The sequence below is a fragment of the Typopeltis vanoorti genome, chromosome 17, assembly GCF_054136105.1.
Source record: "Typopeltis vanoorti isolate ZY-2024b chromosome 17, IOZ_Tvanoo_1.0, whole genome shotgun sequence".
NCBI lineage: Eukaryota > Metazoa > Arthropoda > Arachnida > Uropygi > Thelyphonidae > Typopeltis > Typopeltis vanoorti.
Window position 1 is genome coordinate 77155739 of NC_143565.1, and position 21924 is coordinate 77177662.

Consider the following 21924-nt stretch of genomic DNA (forward strand, 5'->3'; position numbering starts at 1 on the left):
ATATTTGATAGGAGGGATAAATAATATATAAAATTTAATTTAGATAACAAAATAACAATAATATAATCTTCCTTATATATATATATATATATATGAAAATAAGGCTTTTATTAACTTAGTATACAATTTATTAACGTTGTAAATGTGAAGGGTGTGCTTCATGACTCTTGACAAGATCAGCAATGTTGGGTTTAAAATTAGTAAGTTTCAGCCTTAAATTGCCATGGAATTCTATATCTAGCTTATTTCTTTGTTTTGTTAAAATGGAATTAACATGGCAGAAACCAGCTTCAACCATGTACAAGCTTGGAAATGCAAGCAAAAAGGGGAGTACCACTTCAGAAAGTTTTGGATATTTTTGTACAACATTTTTATTCGTCCAAAAGTAACTTAAAGTCCTATTTTTAAAAAAAGTGTCTTACCTTCAAGATCAACTGACAATTCAATAAGTTCATCTTATAAGTTACATTCAATATTTTCAATATCTGCAGAAAATGGCGTGATAATCCAATCTGGAATGTGTATTTTTTCAAAATCTGCAAAGCGCAATTTAAAATCATCGCTCAAATTTTGAAGATGTTTTGTGTATATTTCTAAGTCTTCATCTTTTACTTCCAATTGTCGTAGATTCGAAAAGTATTGAAAATCTTTTCGTAACAATGATGATTTAAATGGCTAATTTAGCTTGGAAGCTTAAAAGAATCACCCGAGCTTGAATCATCTTTACCTTATAGATGGGTCTGTATGTCATTAAATTTTGAAAATAAGTCCGCCAAGTAGAAAATATGATTCTTATTTCTCTTCAGTTCATCACTCAATAACAAATTAACGTCTGTAAGAAACTCTAGGGTTGAGTTGAACAACTCAACAAATCTTTGTAGGCTTGCACTTCTAGACAACCATCTTACTGAAGTAAGATGGTTATCTAGAAGAGTAATTGGTTTAATACTTCATCATTTTTTTTCACAAAGTTTGGCAAACAATTGCAATTTAAAAGGATGAGCTCTAATTTGATTAATAGATTTAATACACACTCTTAGAGTATCATGCAGTTCGTCACTGAGAGTTTTGCCACCAAATGGTTTCAATGCAACACACAGTGAATGGTACGTACACTGAACTTTTTCTTTCAGAAAGGTAGCAAAACCTCGATAATGGCCCACCGTTGCAGGTGCACCATCTGTGGCTATTGCTGTTATATTAGTAAATGGAATATTATACTTATTTAAATATTCCTCCAATCGCTGAAAAAATTGTCAACTCCGTTCCATCACTTTCAAGATATTTTGCAAATAAAAATTTGTCAATAATTTGATTTTTGGTTTTACTATAATATCTTACATAAGCCATAAGAATAGAAGAACTATTGAATGTCGATTCATCAAGTTGGATGGAGAACTTACTATTTTTGAGTTCTGATGCTACAGTTTTTCTACATCTTTAACCATTTCACCAATACGTCTTTTCACGGTATTTGCACTAAATGGCAAGCATTTTAAAACAGGGCCAGAATTTTTTTTCATTATGGTTTCAGTTACTTCTTTGATTTCGGTTATAACAATGTCCTCTGCAATTGTATATGGTTTTCCTTTTTTTGCTATATTAAAAGAAATATTGTAGGAGGCTGTTAATCCTTGTTTATTGTCAGCTTCGGCAGGTGCTTTCATAAATGATTTTATAGTTGGTCGATGTGTGTATTTCTCTTTCAGTTCTTTAAAAAAGTCAAGCTCTTTATCTTTCTTATCAGGATGGAGTCTTTGAAGATGTTCTTTTGCTGGTTTCATTGCATTGTTGCCAAAAGTTTTTTCACAAAGAACACACGTAGGTCTCGTTTCATTTCTTAATGAAGCAATAAACCCAAGTTTCAATATTCTAATGAATATTGTCTGCATTAAAATTGAAGTCAGTAAGCAAAAGTAATAAGTCTAAATAATATACCTACTCATGTATTTCTATAGGATGTACAAAACTACCAGCCCTGCTCAACTCTTCAACATAGAGAAGTTCAGTTCGTGAATGAATAACGATTGAATTATAATATGTATGTTGATGAATTTTAGAACAGTAATGCTCACTTGTATGTCAATGCACAAAAATGAGACTGGGATCGAAAATCTGTAAGTATAAGTAAATAAGCAGCCGCGCACATGTTGTGATTTCGCTCCTGCCGCACGGGAACCACCGACATCCGTTTATTGGTAAATACATCATTTTGGCCTACTAGATTGGCCTCTGTAACTATTTTCATGACTTTGCTCCATACAGGTCCTATTCATGTCACCATTCCCACGATTCACTCTTAATTGCGTTGTCATTCAGGATGGAGGTAATCCAAGTTAACTGAATTAAATATTACCCATACAATGATGTCTTATATTTTTCTATCGACACAGCATCTACTTTTTTGTTTTTCTATTTCTTGAATCATCACATTACATTTGGTATTTAGCAAATATAATGTGTGTGTGTGTAGGTATGTATAATATAAAGACCTTTACAGAACATTGAATATATTCCATGTCTCATAGAGGATTGTGTGTTTCTTGTAAAGTTGCACTATGAATGTATGTGCCAATTTTTTAAAGAAACAGAGCAGTATTATTTTCACCTAGATGCAGTTGGCCTGTCATGGAATCTCCAACCTCTTCTGTCAGGATTTGAGTTCACAGTTACCTTCTCCTAGGTATGTCACTGACAAGAATCATATCTACTCTATTCAGAAACTAAGCTGGGAAAGAGAGAGAGAGAGATATCCCTAGTCCCCTCCCCTCATATACACTAAATAGATTGGGGGATGGAAGAAAACAAGAGTCAATAGAGAGACCAAATAGAATAGACAAAAAGAAAAGAGCGACTTAAAGTAAATAGAGTGAGAGAGCTTCTGGAAGTATATATCTTCCCAACACATATACAAAATCTTTCTTTTTTTTAAAAAAAGGGAAAAAAAGAATTACTATAACTATAACAAAGATGCTAAACAGTGTATCATTTAGATAGCTAGTTTTGTTGCACGATGCAGTAACAATAAGATCAATTTCTCTTCCTTATTCCATGAAAAAATCAAGTTTAAGAAACAGATTGATCATCAGTAGTATCGCGTGGGGAAGAAAGATGATTGATAAACAACTTTGGATGTGTGACATTACAGTAAATGCCATAGCATGTGTGGAAAATAGGGATTCTTAAACCCTGAATAGGTTTAACTGAATGATTCTGCACTCCTGTCATGAACTTTAGAGGCATATTCTACACCTTCAAACTAATGAAAAGATCTTAATATACATGGTCACAAAGTTTCCAAATGTATGTTTATACAATGAAATACAGCCCATTGTAGTTGCAGTTGTAATATAAAATGATGGTACAATATGATGATGTAGTTGCAGTATATGAGCACACAACCTGCAGTGCAAGACAAAGCAGAATCCAAGAAATTATCACAGATTCCTTGGTAGCTGGCATAAGAAACACTGTAGTTTCACAATAATCAAAATGACATCCATTGGCCACACAACTATTGAAACTTCTCACCAGTGATGTCCTCACGTGCTCAAAAGTTCACAGCTACTAGTGTCTGACAATGCATGCGAGCATGTTCCTGCAGTTCATCGATGTTCCCCAATGGAGTAGAGTACCCTGATAATTTGAAATGATTCATAAATAAAAATCCACACGTAAGTCACAAATTAGAGCTGTGCAAGTTGATCCACTTGACCAGTCATTCTTTCTAGAAACCATTGATGAAGATATCCTTGGGCGTTAACAACCCAAGTGTGGTGGAGCTTCATCATACATGAACTTCACAAGGGAACAGCATTGAGGCATATTATAAAAGATGTTTTCTACTTTTGCACAAAGTCTCAGTGCAAAGATCCTATAAGCCTGTTTGGCAAAACATGCAGCCCATTAATCTATCTCCAAAGATACTGCCCATATGTTGATTGAAATTTGCTACTGAGGTTGTGACTGAATAATTGCATATAGATTTTGATTAGCCCACATAATTGTTAAATTATTTTAAATTATCAAGTGAATGTTCACTTGATAATTTAAAATACCGTGTCAGGTGAACATCGCTTTATCCATGAAACGCACATAAAAGAAAAATTGTTGCTCCTGCATACACTGTTATAGAAACCACTCACAAAATATCATTTGGCGATGATGATCATCTGGAAAAAAGTGCTTGAAAGCTGAAAAGGGTACAGGTAAAATCGATTTTCATGTAGTACCCTCCAAATAACAACTTGGGAGATACCCTCTTCCATTGCAATCCTCCATGTGCTAATGCTTGAATTCTGTGATGCTAAACAAATGCAGTTTCAAGTACCGTCACATGATTTCTTGTCCTCCTCCTTCATTTGATGGTTCAGAAACAGCACTTTTATTATAGACTTGCAATGGAAATGCATATGACTATGTCACGTTCAGCAAGATGCTTTCCTCGATCATGTAGTTCATGCTATAGAATGTTCACTTGTCTTTGATGAAAGCCTCTTGCTGAAGCTGACATACATCATTGGTCATTTCAGTTGGCACAAATATGCCAATGGAAATGCACAATGAAAGCCAATTAACTCATTCACCATTTCAAAACACCAACGTATGACTTAGAAAAACTGAAACAAATAGTAACTGCCACTTGCTCACGGCGTGCATCTTAGACTGCGACTTTTTTCTTTAGTTTTGAGATATAGAATATGCCTTTAAAGTTTGACAAGGTTGTGGAATCACCCTGTGTGTATGTGAGATGTCTGTAAAGTTGCTTGTTTTTTAAAAAGTCACGGTTTTTTAAATAAAAACAGTGACTTTTTAAATTAAAAGTCACTGTTGAAAGTTAACAACTTTCAACAGTGAATATGTTGAAAGTTAACATTCCACAATTATATATGCTAAATCTTGATTAAATTCTTTCTCTGCTATGTAGATTTATAACTTTTATATAAATATACACAGCAGAGAGAGAATTTAATCAAGATTTAGCATATATAATTGTGTAATGTTAACTTTCAACATATTCACTGTCATTTTGAATACAAAGTATAGCATGATTTTAAAGAGCCCGAACATTTTGTTTTGGACACTTGGAAATGTGCAGTTGTTTTTTGAGATATAACACTGCTCATGTTATCCTAGTGTAAAGATCATTAACAGAGCAAGGCTTCGTTGAGTAAACTTCACTTTAAACATTTGTCCAAATAATACAGAGTATTGGTCTATCTCATCCAATCCATTTATCTGGAAAACCTAATTTAAAAATTTTTGAACACATCTAATGAAGTGGTAAAGTTCCCCATCTTGTACCAATAAATCTTGATCACTTAAGTTCACGAATATGGTAATTCACAGTTCCTTCAAAAAAAATTGACCACGAATTATCATTTTTGGATCAATTAAATGTTTTACTATATTACACTAGACATTTGCTTTAGAAGAATCTCTTTTGTGTTTCCAAACTTCTTGTGGTTTCTTTTTCCTCACATACAGTAGTTATGGTGATTAACCTTTCCACTGATGTAAAATGTTGCTTATCACTAAACACATTCGCGTTCATTATTAAAATGATAGCCGAAAGTTAATTTCTTCCGTGGTAGTCTTCCAGCATTAGAACTTGAATCATATATGTTCTCTGATGTAGTTTCGTTTTGAATATGTGAACTGTTACACCAGGAATATATATATATATATATTCCTAACGAAGCACTTCCTGCTGATTTTTATGTACTATTTGCAAAAACTACAGACAACACAGTCTGATTGTTTACTCCAGGTCTTCTAATTTGTCTTTATCATTACTGGAACCGGTCTGTTTAAAATTTTTCATACAGTTTTGTAATTGAATTTATGTAGGACAATGTTATTATAATGGGTGTCATAAACTATCCAGAGATAGAAATAGAAAAAAGGATCCATCCTTTTCATTTTATAGTGAGTGGGAAAAACTTCTGACCCTTTCAGAAGTTTTTCAGAGGGATGATATGAATATCATCCCCTTTCTCCTGATTGCTAGTGTCTGCAGCTCACATTCTGAATGTGAATTCCAATGGTTTCATCATTGGAATTAAATTGCTGGTTTCCTCTCTGGTCACTCGCTCTCTTGATGAATGGTTTCCTCATAATTTTCCTTGTTGATGCTGGAGGAGTGTTCCAGGATCTTGTGCTTTAGGCCATGCTCTTACTCCTCTACATATATGATTTCTCACTAATATTAAACCCTATCTTTTTACTATTGATAGTACACATTCCTCTCCTCTTCTTTATTTAATAAACTTCATAGTGCCCAAATGTAACGAAATCCAAAATCTTCCATAACTAATATCTTAGATACTAATCTTCTTATTATTCTTTTTCATGTGGAGATGACATGGCTCTTATACTGGAAACTTCAGTTTTTAATTCCATAAAACAGGTGAAATAACTGGTAAATGCACACAATTAATGCTCATAGCTTTAGTTGCTCCAGACTTAAGTCCAACCAGCAAGTCATTCCTCTCATTTCTACCCCATTCTCCCTGAAATGTTCCTCTTAACTCTGTGCAATTTCCATATCTTACCAACTGTAAATACGTTTCTTGCATTTTCACACGAAAAGCTGTTGCATAAGCTGGAGAATATGGGATTGGAATATAAACTCTTGACTTGGATCATGGGATGGTTGACAGGTACATATCAAAAAGTGGTATACACTGGGTGCGAATCTGCCAGATTTAAGGTGACCAGTGGTGTATCTCAGGGTTCAGTCTTTAGGCCATTATTGTTCAATCTATATATTAATGACATCAGGCAGGGTCTAACATCAGATATGCAACTGTTTGCCGATGATGCAAAGATAGGCAGGGCAATGAGGGATGCTACTGATATTTAGCACTTTCAAAATGATTTGAATAGGCTGGAAATTTGGGAAAACAAAAATGGCTATCAGTTTAATGTTAGTAAGTGTAAAGTTATGCACTTTGGCATGAGTAGATTTCCAGTGGCATATTATATTAGTGGGGTTATGCTACAAGAAACTGAGGAGGAAAGGGATCTTGGTGTATTGGTAGATAGGAATTTGAAGTTCAAAGATCACATAGCAAAAGTTGCAAGTACAACTCAGAGAATAATTGCGATGTTGAATAATTGCAACCTTGACATGTAACGATAAGGAAGTCATTTTACCTCTTTATAAGGCTTTGATAAGACTTCACCTCGATTACTGTGTGCAGATTGGATCTTCCAGATTCCAAGGAGGTAAAGAAGCTATGGAAAGAGTTCAAAGAAGAGTTACAAAGATTATATCCAAATTATGGGATTTAGGTTATGAAGAAAGATTGCGAGTATGTGGATTGCAGACTTTGGTTAACAGGAGAAAGAGGGGTGATATGATACAGGTCTATAAGCTTTTGAATGGATATTATAGGATAGTGTCCAATGAAAATTTTCATTATATGGAAGGTGGGGAGATATATGGGGCATCCATGGAAGTTAAGTTTGTTCACAAACTTCCCTGTCAAGAAAGGGGTAAGAGCTAGGTTTTCCCTCTCAAGCAGTGAGTGAGTGGAATAGTTTGCCTTTAGGGGTAGTTGAGTGCATCTAGTGGGAATGAATTTAAGGGAAGGTATGGCAGCTAGTTTGGGTGATTTATAGTCTCTCTCAATGAGTCCTTGACTCCCTGGAAGTTTTAGATAATAATAATAATTTAAGGATAACATATCAACCCCTCCCCCCAAATCTTCATGCTAAGTATAGAGCCTTTTGAAAAGAACTCTGCCCACAAGCCCATAGGTTTGCCTTTTATTAGCACTTAATTTAATATATTTTATTTTAATATTCATGCTATTCAGAAGAGGGATATTTGACTAATCGATTACGTTCTTTCTCTCTCATCGAATTAGTTCATCTGCTATCTCACAGATGATCTGTTTATGCTTTATATATTTTAGACATATACTTTCAGAATCTCAACACACTACGACCTGATCACAGCAGTGTCGTTACCAGTCACTTCAGGACTCTGTTTAATGTTGGAATCCTATCAAAATAAAAAAGTTATTTTTGTCACATTGCATGCTGCACAGATATCGTCGAAGCTCGCAACCTAAATATGCTGATGAAGACACTGATGCATGGTATTCAGATATGGCATGATTCATGCATTAGATGATAATATTCCTTATTTCAATTTGTAAGTAACCCAATTGCCTACTTTCTCCCCACACACACGGTTTGTATGAGCTGTGAGTCTATGAAATCTAGAGCCTCACTGCAATGCCAAATACTTTGCATATAAACAGCAAATATATATGATCGTCTTCTTTACATTTAAAAAAACATCTTCAGTTAGAGGAGAAGGATTATTTTTATGTATTTTACTCTATTGCAAATGTACTTCTAGACTCGAGTAGATCTTGCACGTAGATCCTACATCTCACAGCTAATAATATGGGACCTCATATGATTCATAGTATGTCTATAATTCATAAGTTCTCTAGTCTCTTTCCATCAACTGTGGGATATAGGCCTCTCTCTTAATTTTTCATTTCTGTCTGTCTTTAGCCAGTGTTCAATCTCATGTCAAACCTTTATAGATCATCTCTCCATCTTGTTCTTTGCGACCTTTCCTTCTCAATATCCACTCAGTGCTTAATTTTGTCCACATTTCATCTGGCAGTATACTAATATGGCCAACCCATCTCTATTTAGAACTAAGTGGATATTGAGAAGGAAAGGTTGCCAAATCTGTACTCCAGTCATCTCTCTACTTTTATTATTTCTAAATTCTATTTTTTTTTTTTTTTATCTCAAGCATTCTTCTCTTCAAGGCTCTTTGGGCCATATGCAACCTGTTTTCCTGTTTTTTTAGTTGTTGTCCATGTCTCACACTTCCATAGGTAAACACTGGAATAATGCATATTAAAGAGCTTTCTTTTTTAGATATATAGGTAACAGATAATCGTTATACACCCAAAATGCTTTGTTTCCTTGTGTGATTTATCTGTTTATTTCTTCATCTTGTTTTTCCTTAAAACCAGCTAATTGATCAAGATAAATATAATTCATAAGTTATAACATACGTATAAGGTACTGATTTAATAAAGCTTTCGGGTGTGTGTGTGTTAATGAAGTAACTAATATTGTAATATGCAGTTTATAATAATAATAATAATAATATGAACCAAATACGTCTTTATAATACATGCACTAAATGTAATTACTGAAAAAAAAAAAGATTTATTGTATACACGCACACCAAAATCTGTGACACTGGTACTGTTCCGTACTATCAGTTTTGAAACTTAGGTACGATTTCTATACTTTTGGTGAGAATAAAAAATAATGCGCTTACGTCAAATTATTTTCCTGACTGTTGAATATTTTCACTATGATCATAGCAGTACTATTGATTTACATCACAGTTGTTGCTCTCTTCCAATTACTTTCTTTCTGGGTTTCCAGGTCATTCATTAAATAAAACTATTACTGGTTCAACAAGTATTAAAATAATTTTCATTTACTAGTATATTTATGTTACTGTTGGCGAGTTTAAATTCAGTAAATTACTCGAATGTTTAACAGTGATATTTTTATATAGTATATTATTAGCCTAATTAAAAAGATAATATCTATTTTGCAAATTATTTCACTATGCTTTGAAACATTGTTAAATGTATCGTTAAAATATATCTTTAAAAACAATTGGAGGCTTTTAGAAGAGGTCTCTGTTCAGGTAATAATGTATTAAAAATTTTTTTGTCTTTTTAGTCATCTTTTCCATCATCAAAACCAGTCCCTCCACCAAAACCTCCTGTTCTTCCAAAACCAAAGATAGTTGTGAAATCTGATGCTGTTCCTAAGGATGGGAAACAGCTGAGTCATTCAAAGCAAGAACCTGAAGATAAAACTGATGCTGTTCCTAAGGATGGGAAACAGCTGAGTCGTTCAAAGCAAGAACCTGAAGATAAAACTGATGCTGTTCCTAAGGATGGGAAACAGCTGAGTCTTTCAAAGCAAGAAACTGAAGATAAAACTGCATCCGACAGCTTAGATATACTAAAATATATTGAGAGTGAGGAAAAGTTTCATTCTTTACAGCCAAGTTTATTTGACTAATATATCTTGTTCATGCATACAAAATATGTGGTGTTCCATATATCTAAGTAATCAAACTGATTATGCTCAGCTAATTATAACTGCAAAAATATTTTTATGAACTAGATCACGATGCTTTACTTAATAAAAGGTGCTTGAGATATTTAATAAGATACTTTATAGTAACTCATTCTCTGCCGTCAGAGACCTATTTACTATGGCTCATTATAGTTCGGCATGATGAATTGTAATACTTGTACCTTAAAAATGGAATTAATGTACTGCAGATCAAATATACACAGCAACTGAGCTAAAAATGAACAGCATCTGCATAATGATCATTGTTACTCTACGACCAGTATCATTTAACTCTGCATGAAGTTATTATTATTATTATTATGGGCAACTCCAGAGAGTCCTTAGACTCATCGAGGGAGGCCCTAAATCATGTTCATCACAACTATTCGACATTCATACAGTATCTACATACCTCGCCTTAAATTCATTCACTGTCAGCATCCACCACAGACTCTGGCAGCCCATTCCACTCATTCACCACTCTAAAAGTAAAGAACCCAGCTCTAACACCCTTACTAACCACACTTTTACCCAGCTTCCATGGATGTCCCCTAGTCCTCCCACAACCAGCCCTGTTCTCAAAAATATCTTCTGAATTAATTTTATAGAAACCCTTCGGTAATTTGAATGTCTCAATCATATCTCCCCTCCTCTGCCTATCAACCAATTTTTGCAACCCACAAATCCTCAACCTGTTCTCATAAGGTTCATTCTACAGATCATCTTGGTCACTCACCTCTGGATCCTCTCCACCTCCTCCCCATCAAGAAGAAACCTAGGTGACCAAATCTGGGCACAGTAGGCGAGATGAGTCTTATCAAGGCTCGGTGCAGAGGTACAATAACTTGATTGTCTCTGCTGGTCAAAGTATTTTTCAACAACCAAGTGAGTTGATGAGCCGATTTAGCCACTTATGCAACGTGCCCCCTAAACTTCATCTCCCTATCCACCAAGTCCCTGGCCTCAATCTCCTGGAGTACAGTTCCACCAATGTTGTATACTGCTGCTAATCGTTTCACCCCAAAATGCATAACCTTACATTTTGTAACATTAAATTGACATCCATTTTCCTTAGCCCAGAACACCAATCCATCCAAGTCGTCCTGCAAGATTTTGACATCTGCATCACTATTGCCCTACCCAACTTTGCATCATCATCGAACAAATGAACTGTTCCTCTTAGATCCTTCCCTATATCGTTAATGAACAAATTAAACAGCAGTGGTCCAAGAACAGAACCCTGCGGCACACCACTAGTCACAGGCCATCTTTTGGACTCTACTCCTGAATAAACCACTCTATGATATCTCTCCGTCAACCACCCTCGTATCCATCTCACCAACTCTATATCCATCCCCATATGCTGCATTTTACTGATTAGAATTCCATGTGGTATTCTGTCAAAGGCCTTAGCAAGGTCCAGTAGAATCACTGTAAACCCATTACCCTTATCCAGTTCAGCCGTCACTGTGTTATAATACGTGAGCAAGTTACTGAGGCATCACCTACCCTTCACAGAACCATGCTGTCCCCAATACAGTATCCCATTTTCATCTATCTAATCTTGTATTTTCCTCTTGACTATTTTCTCCAAGACCTTGATAACGATTCCTGTTATGCTGATTGGCCAGTAATTTTCAACAGCAGCCTTAGAACCACCTTTATGCAGCGGAACTATTTTCCCTCTTTCCACCCCCTTGGGACTGACCCAGACTCGAGGCTCAAATTAAACAAAATGGTCAAGGGCACTGACAATTCTTTAGCCACTTCACATATGACACGAGCTGGTATACCATCCAATCCCACAGATGTATTGACATTGAGGTTCTGTAATAGACTATTTACCTCTACTTCATTCATCACAATTCCAGTATAAGCTGTTGGTTCTTCCATTCCTGCAATGTCACCACCTGGATGATATACTCTTGCAAAGTGCTCGCTCAGCAATTCCACTATATCAACTGATTCAGTTACCTCCCTATCCTCAGCATTTTTTAAAATCATTCTGCCATGAACATTTTTCCTTTTACTTGCAAAATATTGAAAAAACTGTTTGGGATTCTCTTTATACTGTTCCTGCACCTGCTAGCACCTTTCTCCTTAAATTCCCTCCACAATTGTTTCTATTTTTTTGCAGCTCAAGCTTAATAGTGTTATTCATCCATTTAACCCCTACTTGATTTATTATTCGGACTCTTGGTATACACTCAACCATTGCTTCTTGCAAACACTTCTTAACCACCTCCCATGCACTATCAACATCCAGCCCTTGCAGTTTTACATGCCATGGTACTGAGCCAAGCACACTCCTAAGCTTGTCATATATACCAGCCCAGTAATTCCACTTGTACCCTGTCTTAATTGTAAATTCCACTCCTTTAGCCACCTCCCTTATGATCACTCTCACCAATTAGTGGCAACATGGTCATGTTCGTTATGACCACATTCTCAGATGCAATTACTAGGTCAAGCACTCTCTGCCCCCTAGTATTTTCCACTACATGCTGTCGCAGATAGTTGTCCTTTAATAACTGCATAAAATCCAATTCCTTTCTCCCATGTGTCCTCTCCTCCTTCCAGTCAATGTTACCATAATTGAAATCACCCATAATAATTACCCTCCTTCCACTCATTTCTTCTATTTGCCTATGCATACTATCCCCACCATCTATTCCATCACCTGGTCTATAGCAGTATCCAATTGTATATTTTGTTCTGCTAGCCTCTATCTCACACCAAATAGCCTCAAATGTGCTCTTTTCTCTATCATGCAGTTCAACTTCTATACTCCTTGGCTGCAGCTCATCAGCTATCATCAATAACACTCCCCCTCCCCTTTTTATTTTCCCTGTTACTCCTGAACACGCTTTACCTGTTGCATTCAATCCCACTAGCTTTATCATCTTCTGTCAGCCATGTTTCACTAATACCAACAACCTGTGGCCTGGAAGTGCCAACCAAGGCCAAAAACTCTTCCTTCTTGTTCCTAATACTCCTGGCATTAGTGTACATGAATTGCAGAAGTCCGTTAGTTCCATCCCTACTTTGATGCCTTATACTAACTATCCCATTCTGATTTGTTGTCCTTCTTACTCACTCGGGCATATTATACTCATTCATACACTCAACTGCCTCCCTAAAGTCTGCATATCTACTCCCCCACCCCCTCTTAATAAATCTAGTTTCCCTGAGTCTGTACATCCACTTCATTCATCAACACTTTTTCAAGGCCTCCGTACACCAAATCCATTCAAATGTAACCCATCCATCTTATATAAATCCTTTCGCCCATTGAACTCACTCCACACCACTCTCCATGCATAACCCACGCATAAAGCCATTGGCAATTATGGCCCTCCTTCTAAACACTTCTTTCAAATCATACTGTGGAAAAATACTCACCATCCTAACTTTCTCTTCTCTTTTGCTACCTCAAGTAATTCCCTCACATCTTCTATCATTTCCATTTTGTCTTCTTTCAAATCATTTGTTCCTGCCACGACTATCATTTCTTTCACCCTCTGTTTTTGCACTCGAATAGATTCGCTGACGTCCTTTATGTTCACACCCGGTTGGTACGATTTCGTCAAACTCTCAACTATCACACCTCTTAATAGCAAATCTCTGTACAGCACTCGCTCCTTCATTTTATTTACGTTTACGAACATTCTCTTATTTTTCGTATCAGACTTTCGCCATTTATTAGTCGGTACATTCCAGTACACATTTTTCCATACGCTCCAGTTGCTGCTTTGCTCTGTGTATTGCTCCGCTCGATTGTGCTATTTCACTACTTGCATCTATCTAACAATTTTCATTATCATTTAAATCATCCATTCGTTCTCTATTTCTACCTTCATTTATACTTTCAACGACGCTCTCACACCTATCTGGTACTACCTCGCAATTCCTTATCACATCACTATTTTCTATATTCTGACTTTCTTTAATGATATCACTCTTGCCACCTGAAACACGCTTTAGATCCTCATTCTCCTTACACTTTCTGCACATATTAACTCCACTATCACCATCTAACCAGACTCCAACCGCTCTTCGCAAAGCATACATCTCACAGACAGTACATTGCATAAACTCTTTTATATCAAAACTCTTAAAGAAACATGGCGACCTGGCCGCCATATTTTTAATCGGTGCCATATGGACGCTATCCTATCTTAAAAATAATAATTAAAATAACACAGAAAACACGCAAAAATCGCACAGACACACTAAGAAACGAAAAGCAAACAATACTACTTAAAATTCTAGTAAAATAGCCAATGATAACATAAAATACTACTGAGCTTTTCAGGAGCTCTCGACAAGCCGACGATCATATCAGTGCGACACCTACCGATGAGTTACTCTAAACGTTTATAGTAATTAACTTTATTTGCTGTGCTTATTCATATTAGCTGAAAGAAAGAACTCAATCAAGAAAATCAGATACCTACCTGATTTTGATGGCATAATCTCATCCGGTCCTACTAACAGAAAATAACCGAAACAGTTGTTCTCGTTACAGTCAGTGCATTAGTTAAGACAAAGAAAGGTGTGTGGTTGGGGGGGGGGGGTAAAAATATTCTCATATTTCAGTGGTTGCCTCTGGCGACCATCTTCATTCATAAATATATCTTGAACTTGTTAAATTTTTGATATATATATTTTTTTAAAAAATATTCAGGCACCAAAGTCGACTTGTAAATGATGTTATTCAACATTAAATTTGAATCCAGAATGGCAAAAAAGTAATAGAAAAAACTGAAGAACATTTTTGAAAACAGATGGAAAAATTCTTATACCACTATTCACTTAATTATGCCTTCTGAGGATCCTTTGGTATTTCTGGGATTCTGAAAACTTTTATAACGTTGCATATATAGCATTTTCCCCTTGAATTTAATTTTACATAAACGGTTTTGGATTCTTCTGTCGATTTTATTTTTGAAGAAGAAAAACGGTGTTTTTATGGCTATTTTATCTCTTGTGTATATTTGATTTGCATTAAACTATCCTTCAGCTTTAAAGAGCTCTTTATATTGAACTATAATGAGTTTGGCAGCTTTTCACTGAAAAGCACAGGCACCTCAATAGAAATATCAGTTGATAGAATGGCCGAGGTTCATTTCAGAATGGTAGATTAAGTGGAAAAATTAAACAATATGGTTGTATGCACCATATCTTCCACATTGTTTAATTCGTCTTATACGGGTACACCACCGATTTTCTGGCAACAGTTCGTCATCTCCATTAGTATGGACAAAATTATGAAAGCACACTTAAAATTTCTTACCACCCGACTAGTTAACTGGGCCGCCGAAGATGGTGTTGCGTGTGGTACACACTGGCTTAATTATTTATCTCCGCATTTGATAGTGATCCCTGGTTCTGAGTGATTCTTAGCTTATTTTGTTTTTAATTCCAGCTGGGCTTCTAAGTCACATTTCAGTGGTGGTAGTGTAGCAAAAGCACAAGTCCATATCCACTTGTACTGTATCATTTATATACTTTAATTTTAATCACATCAATTATGTGATTAAATTTCATTTAATCACATAATTCGCTTTTATTTTATATTTAAGTTTCTATCTGTCTGCGGTAGTTTAGAGACATTGGAGAGGCATGATTAATGGGTCAGCACTGTGCTGATGAATTACACAGTCTTGCAAAATTCGAGTCATGAAAACTTGCCTGGAAACTATTAACTCTTTCTGATTTATTTTTGACCGCCGATTTCAAATATCTCTTCCATTTTTCTTTATCATGTAAGGATTTTTCACAAAACGGATATCAATATTACCGTAAAATAGCTTTAAAATGCATTATATTAAGTAAAATAACAGTATTTAAAAATTTCCGTAAACATTTTTGGAATGCAAGTATTGGAAAAAAAAATCTTAAAGATTAATCTTTAGTACATACTTTATATATCGTTGTGGTGTCTTTTTTCTTTTCCTTCAAAGTTTATTTTTGAACTTTTTCTGTGAAATTCTTTTCCCAGATCTTCTCTGTGCAACATCCAGCAATAGTCCGCCATCATGTTGACATTCCACCTGCCCTGATACCCTCTTTCCATCTCCTTGTTGTCTTGGTGGAATCGCTCTCCTTGCTCTTTGCTGACAGTTCCCAGATTCTCAGGAAAGTAATCTAAATGAGAGTTGAGAAAGTGCACTTTTAAGCTCATGGAGCATCCCAAATCCTTGAATTTCTGTAGTACGTCTTCCACGATCATTTTATAGTTGGGGTCCTTGTGATTTCCTAAAAATTTGGTTACTATCTCTTTCAAAACTTTCCACTCTTCTTTTTCAACAGTTGCCATTTTTTCTTCAAACAATTTAACTTTCATAAGTTTCCTGATGTCTGGACCGATAAAAATACCTTATTTTAATTTTGCTGTAGATAATCCCGGAAATTTTGCACAGATGCATTTAAAACACTCCTTCTTTCGACAAAGCCTTGACCGATTGCTTCATCAATCCCAGCTTTATGTGAGCGCAACCAAAGTTTTGTGTAACACATTTTACTTCCAGGTTCTAATGTGACTCTTTCTGGTCATTCTTTCTTGATCCAATGTTGCTCTCGATCTCGGCTGCCCACTCGCACAAAAAGCACGGATATTTGGTGTATCCTCTTTGTTGTTTTAAAATCATAGATATGACTTTAAGATCACCGCAAGCTGTCCATCCATGATCATTGTACTTAAGTTTGCTGAATGAAGACTAAATTTTCGTATCGTTCTTTCAAATGCACGGAATGTGCTACTGGGACTGAAGCATACTTATTGTAATTATGGAGAAGCACAGCTTTGAGACTTCTTTTTGAAGAATCGATAAACAATCTGCAATCGATGACTTCATATTTTACATTGAATTTGCTTATCAGTCCGGGAATATCGCAACAGTAAACTAAATCACCTTCCTCTGAAAAGTAAGGAAGAAAATCTGTCTATATCTAAACCATGAAAAAGAAGTGCCAGGGGCTAACAAATTCTTTCGTTTAGTCTCGAGTCCAGCAGTTCTGCAGATTCTTTAGGAAGACCCAAAACTCGGACCAAGTCGTTTAAATCGATCTGTGAAAAAAGCTGAGTGGTGGTTCTAAAATTTATAGAGGTGTTGGCACGGGTATTTCAGGACCATGTTCCACTTTATTTGCACTTTTATCTGCATTCCTCCCTCTCCTATCTTAAGAATGAGAAATTCCGTGAAATTTCTTTATTTACCATAAAAAAGGCACTTCAAGAAAGCACTTATACAACTAATTAGCTGTAAATAAAGGAGAACGAATATAAATGCCAAAGTGCTGAATTTAAATCCAAATACTACTAATAAAAACGATAAAATTAGAAATTGGGTAAAATTGGCGAGTGATGGAATTTTTTTTTACTATTTTTCTGAACTCAACACCTAAAAATCTATAAGACTCAATTATTACTTCTCAGACAACTTTTCCATCGCAGGCCTGTGTTATTGTTACATGACCTTTATTGGTTCTACATGGCTCTGGAATCGAGGGTGCCGGAAAATCGGTTGTGTACCTGTATAAAATATTCGACTCGTAGCATATGGAAAACACTTCTCTTTAAAAGAAATATTATACATGTTTTTTAAAGTTTGTAAAAGTACATTTAAAGTGTTCCGGTTTGATTGATATAAATTAAACATTGTTTTTAATATAATCAACATATTTCTAGAATTTGTGAAAAGTCATACTTAAATCCCTAGTAAACAGAAGTACAGTTTTCCTTATTAGGTACATTGAATTGAATCGCAACCAAGAGTTATAACTGCATTACGTTTGATGGTTAGGCCCAATGAAAAACGTTTGCGAAGTACAATAATCAAATCGCTAGGTTCACTCAAGTAATAATTTTTAATATATAAAAGTTTGTCATCGTAATGGTTTAAAAATTTTGCCCTGTAGAAAAGGGGGGGGGAGTATTATTTCTGACAATTTTATGTTGATCATTTCTGAAGATCCATATAAACATGGGTGAAACTCATCGACTCGCAGTTATACTGAATTTGTTTTTCTGAAGTGAGAAAAATTCTATTAATTTGAAAATAATTTAACCATCTGTCATGAAACTCGGTGTTACAAAACTCTAAGAAGATGAAACAAACAAGAAAAGTACTAAATAGAACAGACCCGAAAAATTCTTAAAAGAAGAGATAGAAAATCTGCATATCAGCTTTTTTGTATGCGAGTCTTTCACAGTGACTTTAACTTCTTAAAGTGATTCTTCTAATGCCTAAAATACTGGGATTAAAAGATTCTATTTGCCAATAAATTTAGTTTCTTCTCTTTTGTACGATAGCATAACCTATAAGGAATTCGCCAAAGAATTCCTTAAAGTATTTTAGGCATTATATTACTCTAAGTCGGATTGATTTCATAATATACAATGCTGCATGAAGACAATTTATTTTTTCCCCCCTTTGGCAGCTAATAACCATTCTCCTTTTGCATACTTTATAAATCAGTTCTCGCATTTTGTCACTACAGTAAAATTCAGCGTGGGTTAACAATTTTGTGAATAGTTTTCTAGTACTTTTGGTAATGCAGTGTGTTCACGAAGATATGTATATTTATGCAATAAAAAGTGGTTAACAGATCAACTTTAAAGGAAGAAAGCTTCGAAAAACACCTCATACGTGACACTAATATACATTTGAGCATATTCAAATTTCGAGATATTGACTGCCCTTTGGATAGATATTATTGCTTCTTAAATTGCAAGTATGTATTAATTTAATGCAAATTTGTATCTTTTTAAGTTTTATTATTTCTGAATCGTAGTAATGAACTGCAAATTAATGTACTCCTCTATGCACTTTAGATATTTGGATTTTAAATTCTGTATTTATACATAATTCTAATAGTGTGATATAAACAAATGGAACTTCATGAAGAGTTGCTGGGGTATTTTTTTATTCAGAAATGAAATAATGTATATCGCATCTATGTTACACTATGTATTTCAAAGATAGTTTTCTTACTAGGGAATCATTGATCAACTAGCAATGTTACACTTGAATAATATCTGTGTATTCTTGATCAGTTAGAAAGGATTCCATCTTTCAGCTGACTAGCAATGAAAATATGCTCAGTAAATTTCATTCACAGAGCAAGCATATTCCTAAAATTCTTCTTCACGATCTTTATTTAGACTTACGTATCATAAATATTGTTCCATATTCACTCGCAGAAGATTCCGAATGACAATTATATGTTATATAACTATTGTCCTCGTGTCGCATGTCTTTTGGCGAAGAAAAACCACTGGATATCCTTAGTAATATTCTCCGTCTCTGCCAGAGCATTTAAATTGAAGTTTTTATTTTATTTATTTATTTATTTTTTTTTATGTGTAAGTTATATCAGTATATGATTATTAATATGGGATTTCCTGTGAGTGAAGCACCCTATATTATGCCACCTAAATTATTATATGAGATTACTTCAAATGAAATTATAAAAAATCGATTAAGATTCACTTTGTCTCAAAGTAATTCATGAAATTTAAATTTTAAGTTCGTCTTAAAATGATGTACTAATCAGCGGTTGCTCTTAACTTGTGTTTGTTGTCTAGTTTTATAATCGTAATATAAAAGTTCAGTTATTAAAGTTAATTAGCTTGTTTTGTATAGGAGGACAAGGCCAATTTGGATTACTTAAGACGAAAATGACAGTTTTTCAAAAATAGGGCTTCAAGTTATTTACTGAAGACAAAATGTTTTCACTCATTTCTGCTGCTTTGCAGAAAGTATTGCGAATATACTTTTATTCAGATGTCCAAATAATGACAAGTAGGTTCCATTCATTTTATTTTAATTCCATTCCATTATTTTATTTACTAGGCATTTACATAACATTTCATTGCATTACATTATTAGTAGCATATACCTCTACTATACTATACTGTCAAACTTGTTTTTTGTTTAAAACTTCATACCATTGGTCAGTTTTTTTTATGCGAGAAGTGCATCTGGACCCTTTTTTCCGATTGTCATTTACCAAATGCATTGCCTTTGCATTTAGTGAACGGTGTCCCTTCTATCACAATTGATTTAATCTGTGTTGACTTTCCTTGAATTTAATCTTGCAATTGACATTTTTTCTTGAGCTTGTTTTTTATTATTATTTTTTCGATATTGTCAAATCAATAGCCTTTTCAGTTACACATTAGAATAATCATCCCATAGCATTGTTTTCTGTCACACGGAAATTTCATAGTTTTCATTCATCAGAAATAATTACTCTTGATTGAATCTTCCATAGAGAAATTAAAAATTTTCTTTATGACGACGACCGCCCGCATTAAATTAGTATATGGGATAAAAACGGATATAGCCTTTATTTAAGTTGACGGTTCTGATTAGCTAATACTTCTCATGTTTAGATAATGAATTTTATCTATAGTTAATTGAATATAAAATATGAATATATTCAATGATAATTGAATTTTGCTGAGAGGGAAAACAAAGTTTAGTTTGAAAGCATGAGCTCGAATTCCATCAAAGATAAGAATTTTATCTAGGCCTTAAGGAACTCCCTTAAGTAAGAATATGAATAGATGTAGCTTTATTTATTTAAAGAAAAAATTATTGAAAAGTTGTATTTTACTTCTTAATGTATCTATTTATTTATTTATTTTTTTTTTTTAATCTTTGGAAGAAAACTAATTTTATTCCAGATTTTCACATTAGTGCCTCAGCTATAGATAGTACTTTCCGCCTCGAGTCCGTCCGTTCTGTAAAGACTGGAGACAAAACATATCAAAATGGTTAGAAAAAATGGATAAGGATGATCTTCCAATCGTTATCGTATGAATTGAGATCAAAGTTCGTTGTCCAACTCGAAGGAAGTCTGAACAATTATTACCGCAGCGAAGCTGGTATATCATGTCTCTTAGTTGCATGTATTCTTCAGGCCAAGTGCCTTGTTTTGTGTGATGGAGAAAATCGAAATAGCAGAGAGTGTGTACATACTGTTCATTCTTGAGAAAATGCAAATATTACTGTACACCTTAGAATTTGATGGCAGCTGATGATTTTGTTTAGAAATATCTCTCTGATAAGTAATATTCGAGCTTAGAAAGTAGATTCCCGCTCATTGTCTCCCTAGTGGTTTACTAAAATGCCTTAATTACCTAATATATCATGAAAAGTTCAGAAATTTCCCAAAAAAATTCCAGCTGTGTACTGAGATATTCCCATAACACACAATATAGGGCGGGGGGGGGGGGTATATGTCCTAGGTTTCGAAAGACCCGTGATTGAATCTTCAAGGCCGCAAAAAGCACCATCTAGCCTTTTTTGATCAAGGTTGGGTGGATCATCAGGTCTCAAGTAGATCCTTTCCTCTCGCCGAAATTCATGTACGGCTTGAATTTAAAAACCTAACGAGATAACTTAATAGGCAGTTAAAAATATTTTTGATTTAACAATAAGTAAATAATAATCATTCTTCACGAAACAGAATTTCATAAAAATAAAAATAAGTTGAAATTAGCTGTTTCGCGGATGCCAAGTCGCAATATAACATGGCTTAGTCACTGGAACTTTTGCTCTATACTATACAGCTATCAGAGATAGCATTACCTTATGATCCAAATTGCTGAACCAACCTATACATTATGTAACCTACACTTGGTATCTTTCTTTTGATTGGTATTCCAGGGAAGACTATAATTTATATCCAATAAAAATCAAGGATGTTAGTTTGACGGACTTTTTGTGATGCTTTAACGCACATAATATAAATTATTTAATTAAA

At 34.7% G+C, this 21924-nt stretch overlaps 1 protein-coding gene across 1 annotated transcript in view; it reads left to right on the forward strand.

Annotated features, from left to right (window-relative positions):
* LOC150097519 (uncharacterized) overlaps nucleotides 1–10897 on the forward strand; it is a 105807-nt gene extending 94910 nt beyond the window's left edge. The window contains exon 8 of the mRNA XM_090407200.1: nucleotides 9742–10897. Within this exon, the coding sequence (XP_090263326.1) occupies nucleotides 9742–10089 (348 nt within the window). The 3' untranslated portion in view covers nucleotides 10090–10897. The remainder of the gene's footprint in view (nucleotides 1–9741) is intronic.
* Nucleotides 10898–21924: the final 11027 nt, after the last annotated feature.